This window comes from Cydia fagiglandana, chromosome 4 (assembly GCF_963556715.1).
Source record: "Cydia fagiglandana chromosome 4, ilCydFagi1.1, whole genome shotgun sequence".
NCBI classification, from domain to species: Eukaryota; Metazoa; Arthropoda; class Insecta; order Lepidoptera; family Tortricidae; genus Cydia; species Cydia fagiglandana.
In genome coordinates, this window is record NC_085935.1 from 18245324 (window position 1) to 18257738 (window position 12415).

The following is a 12415-nucleotide window of genomic DNA, read 5'->3' on the forward strand; positions in this document are numbered from 1 at the left end:
TTATTTTATCGTGTTACTTATCAAAATTTCAGCTTTCGTTTCGATAGTTTTGACTAATTAAATTAACTAAATCAAACTTGAAGTTGTTTAGACACAATTAGGCAAATGCGGAATTTGTGGATAAACTAAGAGTTAGTAAGAATACGGAAATTGTTCAATGAGGTCCAAGTTAGAAAGGTCATAGATTGACGTTATCTCAGATACAGAAGTCAATTCCCTATAAAATTCTAAAAAACAATTAGGAAAATGTAATCTTATAAATATAGTCTCAGTAAAAGAGGTAAAATACACTCTATCTCAATTATAGAGGTAAATGTGACTATAAAATCACAACAACGAATCTCAGTTATAGAGGTTCGTTTTTTCTCAGTAACAGAGGTAATTCAGTGCTAAAGTGTCGGGACCGCACCATGAGTCCCAGCTATAGAGGTTTCTCACTTATCCAGGTCCCACTTAACCAGGTTTCACTGTATAAATATGCATAAAATGGTAAGTATTATCAAGACTATTTGTCAGTTATTTTAAAGATCATGAATGACCTGCATATTTATGAAAATTTATATATTTTGAATGAATATACTTACCGATTATGTACCGGAGACAAGTTACTTAGGGGGCTTATTAAATAGGTAATTATTTAATATTAAATACAACATCAATACCCGTGAATAGCGGAAACACGTTCCGCGACTTTTTGTAAGTCAATAGTCGGCTTTTAGCCGTTTTCTTCCCGCTGACAAAACCGAACAATGTTAAATATAATTTTTCTTGTGGTTTTATGTACGGTTTCATCGTGTTTTGAAAATATTTTATACATAAAACTTGCGGTTTTTGTTAATATAATATACAATGACAGAAGTTTGTTTACTTTTTACAAGACAGGTGTCAAAGGTTTGATTGCCATATAAAATTTAAAATGTTAGTTCCCGATTCTGCCACGACTCTTCTCTTTCCGCACAGACTCTATAAAATGAAAATACTGGGCATTCCATTGACAGAAGGTTGTAAGCATGAGTGTAGGCTCGATAGAATCAGGCAGATGTCGAAGAAATAAAAATGTTCAGACATTTTTTACGTCAAATATCAGAAGGTAAATGCAATTGGCGTGACAGTGTGGGTGAGATTGAAATGTACATATATAAATAGCATTGTTAGCATATCGATGTTTTATATATGTAGACGGGTACACATCTGAAACATAAAACATATGAGAGGGATTCTCAATTTATAACTGCTTTTATTACTGTGCCCTGTAAATGTCCTAAGATTTTTTTGATTTACGTTTCAATAAATAAGTCGTCCACACGGTTATGTATATTTATGCTTGTTCAAGAACCAGAAGTATTAATACAAATGTCTAAGTTATAGATCATTAAAAAGATATAACAATTCTTAGAAAGTCTATTCATGGTCAATAAAATTATTCTAGTGCTTGTTAAAAAATCCTACGCGTGATGGGTGTCAAGTCAAACCTGACCGTCATCAGGAGAAAACCAAAAAGGCTTTACTGGTTAAGATAAGCCAAAAACCACTGACTTGTGCCTCGACTTTAAGGTTTACTACACTGAAGAGCAATAAAATCAAGCCATATCGTATAGAAATATACAGACTAAATTATTATTAATAATACCTTTTTAACCAGTGTATCATCGCATTGCTCAAAGTGAATGAATTTTAACGCAATTATGTTAAAAAGCTGCGTTTAAAATATGTGAACAACTTTTTCATTTGTAGTTTTATTTGTATTATTCCTCGTTCTTAGACTTTTCAGGGCACAGTAGATCAAAATGTATGCCTATAACAATTAAAAGAAAAAAGCGAAGTTATACGTACTTGGTTTCATCTATGTATACTGCTTCGAGAACTCTGGCCGCATACTGTAGGTTTTTTTGTAGTGTTTCTGCTGATATTTCGCCTCTATTTAATTGTCTAAGGAGATAGCGTAATCTGTGGACAAAGAAAATACAAAAAGTTAGTAAAATTCAGCTCGTTATTCGGTAAGTATTCTTTAACACTAAAAAGTAACGGCTCGATTCGGAAAATGAATTAGATTTCTACTAGACTTCAACAAGTTACGATACGGATAATTTAAAGATATTTGTAAGATAGATATGTTAAATTTGACGTTTCCGCGATTCTGGAGGTCCTCTTGAACGATTTCGACAAGTTATGACTTAGATATCCAAGTCACATCTAGTCGATATCTAATGTAGATCTAGTTGATCTCAAGATCTTGTGATTATCTCGAAATCCGAATAGGCCTGCAAGTCATGTTATAATTCATGTCATCGTTTGTATAGTACAACCAATGCTAATGGTTGATTACTGCACGTCTCCTCTCCACCTCAATGGAAAGCCAGCTTCACAGTAGGAAATCCGTTATAATGTGACTTTCCTAGAAGGTTTAAACGGTTTATTAACATTTGATGATTTGGTATAATGATACATAGGCATATACATTGAAAAATTTAGGGTATAAAAGGGGTTTCAATCGATGTGTGGAAGGGCGGCACCGTCGTGACTTTCCACCCTCATCTGCTAGGTGTTTAGGCTGAGGCAATTAGTTAACATCGCAATCAATTAAGCATACATGCAACGAATCTATCGGGGGGATTCGCAGCGAACGTACTCGCTCCTATTATTAAGAAATATATTACTACTTAGTAGAGAACCAGTATTTGGCACGGTTGACAGTGTTGAATAAATTTACAATAAATATCATTAGGTAGATGTACCTATTTATGTAGTTAGAAAAATAAATGTATGTACCTAAGTCTAACTTACGCGCTATACCTTCCTATATTTGGCTCTCGCATTTTTCACATAGGTACTATTGTATGCTTGGGTGCGGTGACAGCTGACATCTCAGTACAATTTTGCGTTTCAAGCTTATAACATTGTATGCAGATGACAACTGGCAACAAGCCATGTAAAAAAAATACAGGGTGTTTGGTACATCGTTTGCCAAATTAAAACGGCAGATAGGTTGAGTCATTTGCTATCTGCTCCTGTCTAGAAAAAAAATTGGCCATGTTTTCTTTTTACTACTGCTCAAGTAAAAATTTGAAATTTACAAAAACCTGCCATAGAACCAAAAAAAATGTGCGCAAAATTAAAAATTTCTAGGCCTGGGAAGATAGCAAATGACTCAACCTATTTGCCGTTTTAATTTGGCAAACGATGTACCAAACACCCTGTATTGAGTATTTAGCCATTTTGCTTACCATAACTTGGTTTCCCTGCTTCACAACGAATGGCTTATGAATTAAAAAGCAATACAACACCAGACCATACCCGAACATAGTAAACGCTGTAAAAATATTCCATCGAGTCAAAGCCCTTATTCAAAAAGAACCGCAAACGGTAATAAACTTGAATTGTGTAATAAAACCAGGCCAGTAATAAAACCGAGAAAAAAACAATCCGTACTATTCGTTTTCATTTGCGGGACTCAATCGATCTGGAGGAATTAGTGATGTACGAGTACAGCTGATCCCGGGAAGGTGCTCTAAGTGAGGCCACTGACGAGCCTTCCAAATGGATACCATTACAATGGATTCATCCAAATGGACGGTATCCTAATATTAAACATTGTACGTTTTTGACATTGGACCGATTTTGGATTGCAGCCACGCTATAAATATGGACTGTTGGAAGGCACGTCAGTGGCCACCTTATGTGAGGCGTGGAATTATTAATTTGGGTAGCGTATATGTTTGTGATTGTGACGAATAAATGTACCATCTAAACGCAACTCAATCGACTCGACTAGACTCAACTCAACTCATATCAACTCAACTTAACACAACTCGTATCAACTCAACGCAACTCATATTATTATCTCATCTGTCTCGGCTCCGCTCGGCTCGGCTCGGTTCAGCTGGGCTTGGTTTATTTAGCTTTGTCTGGGAAAATTATTTTCACATCACATTTTCGGAAAAAGGCTTTTTCTTCCCTGCTAGGAGGGATCAAAGTGGCACTTTTCTTCCCTGCTATCAAAGTAACACTTTTCTGTTCTAGCACACTATTTTTTTTGCACATTATTTTTTTAGCTTAGATCTGTTTAAGCATCATATTGTGTCAACACTAAGATTTTTTATTTTATTTATTTTTTTATTTTCCTCATAGTTGACGTGAAAAGCAGTATGTGTCACATGGTATCAAAATTATTTCGTCTTGGGCGTTAACACTTGAATCCCTCATTATGCTCAGGATTCTACTTTAGAATCCCTCACTACGTTCGGGATTCTATTGTGGAATCCATCGCTTCATTTAGGATTCAATGTACGCCCTTGGCGGAAATGTATCATTTTGATCCCTTGTAACACAAACCACTATTTCTTCCATAATTTTATTTCGTCATAATTTGTTTTATATATTAGGAAGATAGATATAACAATTATAGTGCCTGTATACCAAATGAATTCTCAAAATTCCCTTTATCCACACAGTCCCGTCCCGTTAGGGCACATCACTAATAGTTGGAATGCACGAAGGCGGTTTGCGGGCCCTATTGTTTTCTGGACAGCGGTTAATTTGGATCCACGCGGGCCTTGGCCGTGAACAAATGTTCTGCCATATGAGACGCCTACGATAAAAGGAAATCCCTCTTATTGTTGAATTACTTTGATGACTTGTACACAGACTTTCACGTATATTGGGGGACGCTCATTTATGGTAACATAGCGTTCGAAAAATAGCTTGAACTTGAGTACCTGGTTGCCAAATTAATGTTTTGCCACTTCTGCTACTCATATTTGCACGCTTTTTTATATGATAGGCAAACGAGCTGACAAACCGCCTGTTGGTAAGCGATTAGCGTCGCCCATGGACACCCGCAACGCCATAGAGGTTGTGAGTGCATTGCCGGTACATATAAAGGTGTTGTTATTAATTTGACCTAATGTGTTAAGAGCGCTGGTGGCCTAGCGGTAAGAGCGTGCGACTTGCAATCCGGAGGTCGCGGGTTCAAACCCCGGCTCGTACCAATGAGTTTTTCGGAACTTATGTACGAAATATCATTTGATATTTACCAGTCGCTTTTCGGTGAAGGAAAACATCGTGAGGAAACCTGCATACATCTGCGAAGAAGTTCAAAGGTGTATGTGAAGTCCCCAATCCGCATTGGGCTAGCGTGGGGACTATAGCCCAAAGCCCTCTCGCGCTCGAGAGGAGGCCTGTGCCCAGCAGTGGGACGTATATAGGCTGAATTATTATTATATAATGTATTACAACAAGTATGTTTTTTTACCTAACACTCTTCGCCCATAATGATATCTTCAAGAAATCTAGCATACATATTTGTATTGGATTGAAGTTAAGATCAAACCCCGTTATTAACGTTGCAGTTCATTGAACATTTAAGGGTTGCCAAAAATACGAGTACGTTGCCCTAAATTCGCCTTTAGTACATTACTTCGCGTTAACTCATAATTCTGCTATAAATTGTATCACGGGATTTATGAGTGTATTCAACATATAGGATTATGTTTTAGTATAATTTTCATATTAAACAATTTTTTTGGCGAAGTTGGGGACGGTTCATTGGCGGACGTTAGCGTACTTTAAAATGTGTATATTTTTAATTTAAATTTATTTCGCTACATCGTTTTGATATTTATCCTCTCATCATCATGGTTGAGGGATCTCATCACCATCAATTATCGTTTAAATTCATCATCATCTTTCGGGTTTGATAATCATCCTGATCATTAATTCAAATTGAAGCGAGCCGATTATGTCATCAACATAATGACTTCAATCATTCCTGGATAGAATAATGCAGGTAATTGCAATTGATACAAGCGGATACCATTTAATCAAATTAGATTAATATGAAATAATTTTAATAGTAAACAATATATGAAATACTTCTGAACGAGTTTAGTATGTAAGGTATATTCGGGTAATTACGAAAGTCGAAAACCGTTGGAAAATTCCGAAAACGGACTCTTATTATGATGGCATTTTGGATCATTTTCATCTGATTTTCGCAATTATCCGACATACGAAATTACCCGAATAAACCTTATATGATAATAAATGATGATACTCTTAGTACAGATGCGTGGACCTAGCCAGTTGGGGTTTGGTTCATGCAACTTTTTAACTTCGACTTCGTCCGCATAATAGTCTCCTTTCGGGATTGCTATAATAACTGAGCTGCCGAAGTTTGCCAGACCCGTGTGAAGGCGACTTTTTTATTTTACCTATACCTGATTTAAAATATTGTAATATCGCTTACAGATGTCTTTCTGTTAAGTATAAAATCTATCCGTGCACATCACCCAAAAATCCGTAATGGTAACATTCCATTTCTAACCGCAGCTGCACTACCGGTACTGAACGCGTCGCTGTCATTGTCAATTTCCATAGTAAAATTAACAGTAATGCAGATGTCGTTGGAAATGGACGCGACATGAATGCGGCGCGATATTATTTCTGCCTACTCTTTTGTTGCCACAAATATCAAAATCGATATAACTGCCCAGATTTGTAACATTCGCGGCAGCAATGCAGTCGGCAGCGGCAGTAATGACGGTGAAGTCTGAACATAAACGGTACCTTAAACTGATTGACTACTAAACAAAACGAGCCTTTATACCTACTCGTACTGCTCAACGAAGAAATTTTAATCAAAAATATTCCCAGTAAATTTATTACGGAGGTAATTTTCGTGGAAATGTTCTATTATGTTTTATTGAAGGGACTAACTAGGAACAGTAAATTTGTCTGTGGAATTGTAGGGAAATTACAGCGTAATTGAGAGAAAGGGAATTACAGTACTTAAAATAATTGGAAACCGGTCCGTAGGCAATATACTAGAGTGTCTAGATACAACTAGACCAATTTGATTACTAAATGATATAATTTATCTGAGAATGGACTGGGTGAGCGGATAGATAATCGTTTTTGTGTGATAGAATAGTTTAGTTTGTCAGATGATACATATAAATAAGGCGTATTTCATAAATAAATCGATCTTTGAAGACATTCGTTAATGTTTTTGTTGAAATTCAGATAAATATAATAGGATTTATGAGAAAAAGGATCGTTTTTGCTAAGGCTAGCTGCCAATCGATCCAATTTTTAATAGATATAAAAAAAACTAAAATAAACAGGATTTGGGTACTTAATAGAGAAATAACTTTGTGTAAATCATAGCATGAAAGAAACATAGCACTGAACGAAAACATCAACATTTGAGCACTCTCAATGTACATGCTTTTTGAAGCCCATTTCTATAGGGTATATATTTTTATAAATAATTTGTTTAACCTAACCCCCTTAGCTCTAATTTTCTTTGCCTGACTTCTTTTTAACCCGTTGACCACCAAACTCATCAACAAACGTGCATGGCTACGGACCAATATCAACATGCATTCCGATAAGCTTCCTAATGAGGCGCCGTGGCGTTGCTATGGTTAATTTAATATATTAGAACCTCAACATAATGATTTCCGTCCAATAAGTTACCACCCTAGCCGGAAACATCTCGCCTTCCTATCAAATCAATCGGAATAATTGACTCGGAAGCAATTGATTCGAAAAAAAATATCCGGCACCCTTCAGCCTGAACAAGTGTAAACCGATATCCGTGGAATTTTTCATCACCCCAATATCCTGGCGTATGATTTGTGACATCTCGGCTTGCTGGTTTTTTTCTATAATATTATGTAGGAGTGTAAACGGAGTTTTTATTAAATTCATATAAAGGATTATGATCAGTACTCAAAAGATATATGAAGAAGAAGTATAGAAGTGGGGAGTGTGTAATTTATTTATTTCAAAAATATACATAAATATTGTCATAAAGGGTCAGGCACCTAACATTAACGACTCCATAGAGCGACTGGTCGTACAAGGAAGAGTGGAGGAAACCAGATCGCGCGGCAGATCACCTATGCGCTGGACTGACCAAATAAAATCCGCAGTGGGAAACCGCGTATCTGACTGTGCCAGACAGTCTGCCAACAGGGAGAGATGGCGGGAGATCGTGCGAAGAGCTGTGTCCGCCTCTACTACCGATGCGGACGCCTCAACGTGACCACGACCGCTCTGTCAAGAGCGATACGACAGAGAAGAAGACCTAACATTGTCACATGCGCCGGAGGTATTAAGATTGGGCAATTTAGTTTCTATGTAGATGTGAAATAGCACCAGTGCAAAAGAGAAGGACTGTCGCATGCGTCAGGTGAGTCGAAGATAGCAAAGTGCTCATGGTCAAGGTTGGTCGTTTTATGGTGAAGGAAAACAACGTGAGGAAACCGGACTAATCCCAATAAGGTCTAGTTTACCCTCTGGGTTGGAAGCTCAGATGGTAGTCGCTTTCGTAAAAACTAGTGTCTACGTCTGTTCTCGGGATTAGTTGTCTCCCATGAGTCGTGACAAAAATGCCGGGAAAACGCGAGGAAGAAGATGATGATGATGGTCGAGACTCGACTAGTCAACTTGGTCAACTTTTTCGATGTGAGTGACACGGGAACCGGTTAATTAGTGAGTTTGAAAGAACATGAGTAAGAAAGCGAAGGGCTGACTTAGCTAAGTGCGGCCTTGTCGCATACGTTAGGTGTGTAGACGGTAACCAAGTACTCATGGTCCGTAAGGTAGAAGTACTAGTGCTCGATCCTGCACTATTATTCGACATGGACACTTTATGTCAAAGTAATATATGTTAAATTTGATCGGCAAAGATTTTTCTGTATTCAAAAATCTTTGTCACTTTGACATAAAGTTTGAATACTACTGCAGTGTCGAGCACTAGTACTTCTACCTCACATCATGTCCGTCAGTGGCAGTGAGAGAGGTCAGTTAGTAGATATAAAAGTTAATTATTAGTAAGAAAGAGAATGACTGACTTACCTAAGTGCAGCCTTGTCGCATGCGTCAGGCGTGTCGACGGCAACAAAGTACTCATGGTCCTTAAGTACATCATGTCCGTCAGTGGCAGCGAGAGAGGTTAGTTAGTAGATATAAAAGTTAATTAGTAAGAAAGAGAATGACTGGCTTACCTAAGTGCGGCCTTGTCGCATGCGTCAGGCGTGTCGACGGCGGGCAAGTGATCAGTGTCGAGACTCAGTTGGTCTAACTGTTCGTCAGTGGGCGTGGGGCAGCTTTCGCTCTTGTGGCGGCTTGAGGAGCGCCGCACTATCGTCAGGCCACCTTGTTCTGTTGACAAAAGGAACACAATGTTAGCTGACTCTTTTTTTAATTAGTGTATTGCTATTGGCCAGTTCATTTGAATTCATATTGCGCGAATTGAGACGCGATTATTTTTTGGATCTTTAGTCTCCGACCGAAGGTTCCGGTTTCGGTTTCGGCATAATCAAGGTTCAGCCGAAGTTTGGATTTCGGCCAAAAAACTACCGAACATTTCGGTCGCGCTGAAACTCACAAAACTGTATTTTCGGTAGTGTCCGACCAAGGTTTCAGTTATGGCAAAAAAGCATGTTTCGGTTGAGTTTTCGGTTTCGGCAAAAAAACTGTTTCGGTTTGACTATTTACTTGTGATTAGTGATCGGTCGTGACAAAGAGTTATGATTTTGCTTAGCTAGCTTAGGCACACCTACATTAACACATTCAGCGCCAAGACCCCGACTGTCAGGTAAACTGTTCATAGCGGCTACGCGCTCCATACAGCAAAGACGTGGCTACCCGCTACGAGCGTAACCCGTAGCACTTAGTGGCAATGAATGTGTTAAAGCTCCCCACTTAAGATAAGCATAATTTAGAAAAGAACATGGCATCAGGCATGTGAATATAGTTAGGTAACGGCTTAGGCACCACTACACGGGATTAACTTTTTTCATAAATAAAGTTTGTAACATATATAAAACACGTAGATATATTGCAGGAAATAAGTGTAAAACTGTACTAAAGCTACAAACGATAAAGGCAAACGAAAAAATGTATTCTGCTTTTGTATTACGATTTTATAAGCTGTTTCTTTTATTGTTACCTCTGTTTCGTGCAACATGCGATTGACGAACAACTAATATACGTCAAAATAAATTTCAAGAGTTATGAGAATAGAGCGGGTGTATAAATAGGTGAAATTTTAGCAATACAGGTCTTGTCGCAACATAAAACAAAAGAAATTTGCAAAAGTTTTATCCATGGCTATAATTATTCCCGTGTTATTATTATTTTTACAGTTTCATAATAAATAAAATATGTCGCTACCAAAACGCGAAATAAATATTTCTCAGATAATCGAATTTAATACATTTTTGATTGAATTGAATTCAAAGACCTTATAGGTGTTTGGTTGACACTGTGTTTACGTTACCTACGTATAATGCGTTCGTAAAAAATCTATCGAAACTCCTAATACATGAGACGCTGTTGGCATCATCGCCGATAAAGCCTAGAACTAAATATCCCAAATTGGATATAAAATAATAGAATTCAAAATAGGGAGGACGACGGAAAATACTTAAAACTTAAAATAAAAACGTTATTGCTTTATACAGAAATAAAAATTAATACCTAAAAGAATAGTAATTCTAATCTTAACAACTACATTCCATAATGTAACAAAGCCTTTTAAAAAATTTGACTGAATACATAGTACAAATCTTAGCAGGCATTCAAACTTTATAAAGTGTGTTAATTTAGATTACCTTATCATCACATTATTCGAGTGAGATGCACTGCGAGAGATGGTAAAAAGAGATCAAAACAAGACCAATTTGTAATAATCTAATAGGCTTCCTGAACAGTCCATCGATGGAGCTTTCAATCCCTGCTGTACCCATTCAGGCCGGCCCGCCATTCACTCTTTGAGCACGACACTTGCCTTTTTGCGTCCGTTGCAGATTGCTACTCGTTTACTTTCTATTGACGTCCTAGTACGGTCCACTTGAGAGTACGCAAATTGGAATCTTGCTACATAGACATAAGTTTGAAAATGATTTGATAAGTGGAACTGTACACTGTCCTATTGATGCTCTAGTATGCTTCAATCGGGTGGGAAGCCGTGTATTCTTTTCATTTTCTTTGCTGATAGGCTACGGACACAACTTTTAAGTATTCTATAGAATTAATAGGATGTAAAATGCCGATTTATGATTGATTTAAGGTTTAGAGAGAAATGTTTGACCGTTAACAGTTTATACCTATGTTGATTCATCATATATTAATTTATCATGGATCTGCCATTTAAAAAAAAATCGACAAAAAAACTACATCTTTAACTATCGAACCTGCTCACAAAATTTTACGAGTATCAGTAGAGAATTGCGACCTGCAGAGGAGAACATACGAAAACATCCGAGCAGAATTGAAGATTCTTGCTTTTATTAGAGAAAGTAATATGTATCAAGTTTATAATAGTAATGATTTTGCTATTAAGGCCATTAGCAAATGCGCTCTAATATAACCGGAAGATGTAATAATGTAGAATATACTATTTGTAATTATGCGCAACCCTATGTAAGAAATTATTTATTTCACGTAACAGATTAGCTTATAGGTATTACATAACAATATTCGTAAAGTATTTAGGCTGTGCCTAGGCAGTTTTGCCCCTGGACCGTATTTATGTAGAGCTTGTCAAAATTATAATCTCTGCTAGTCAAAAGGCTTTCAGCCCGCGGTTAAAATGTATCTTTGTCTCTCGGCAGATTAAGGACTGATTGTTAATTTTCGAGATCGGATTATGCTGGGAAAAATAATAGGAAAATGAATCCGAAGAGTTTTGAGATTTTTAGACATTTTCTAAATAAACAAGGGATGTGGATTTATGATGTTTGTTTTTCTACTTCTCTCAATACTTCAAGTGACTGTTTCCTTTTCTGTTAAATACCTACTCAGTGTCAATTGTAAATCTTACATGCAGATGGCCAAGATACAGACTCAGTCTAGTTTGTTCACTAACATATCTTGTGCTAATATTATAAAACCTATTTTTTTTTCATGTTGTGAGGAGTAGGTAAATGTAACGGTTGATTTGGAAGTCATTTTTGAAGTCGTACACACAAGGAAGGCACATAAGTCCGTAATGGACAATCAATAAATCGCACATAAATAGGTAGGAGGAATTTTTAGAATTGCAAGTAATTGATATGAAACTTGCTATTATTCTAAATGCATTATGAAGCGAAATCGACGTATGCAAAATACAATGTAAGTATATTTTATACACATAAGACTATCTTTTGAAAAGGCGTGGAATATCTAATCATCTATAAACGCACCTCGTTAAAACAAAATAGAACCTAATATAATAATAGTAGTTAAATTAAATAATAATAATATATATATATTGGGCAGGGCAGCTTGTGGCGAGCTGTTGGGGAGTTACGACCCCACGGACCCGAGTGCTCCCGAGAGTCGGTCAGGGTCTCCGTCTCCGGCGTGTCTTCGTCGGTCGGAGTGGACCCCAAGGGGGGTCCCGCAGGACTCTCAGCTCTGG

The 12415-nt window shown here is 37.2% G+C and overlaps 1 protein-coding gene across 2 annotated transcripts in view; it reads right to left on the reverse strand.

The window, feature by feature from the left end:
* The window catches only part of LOC134663993 (dual specificity calcium/calmodulin-dependent 3',5'-cyclic nucleotide phosphodiesterase 1), a 293727-nt gene that overhangs the window by 78988 nt on the left and 202324 nt on the right, over nucleotides 1-12415 (reverse strand). For both annotated transcript variants that reach the window (XM_063520554.1, XM_063520555.1), the window contains 2 exons: nucleotides 9012-9168; nucleotides 1834-1947 (listed from right to left, as the gene is read on the reverse strand). In XM_063520554.1, coding sequence (XP_063376624.1) covers nucleotides 1834-1947; nucleotides 9012-9168 — 271 coding nt within the window. The remainder of the gene's footprint in view (nucleotides 1-1833; nucleotides 1948-9011; nucleotides 9169-12415) is intronic.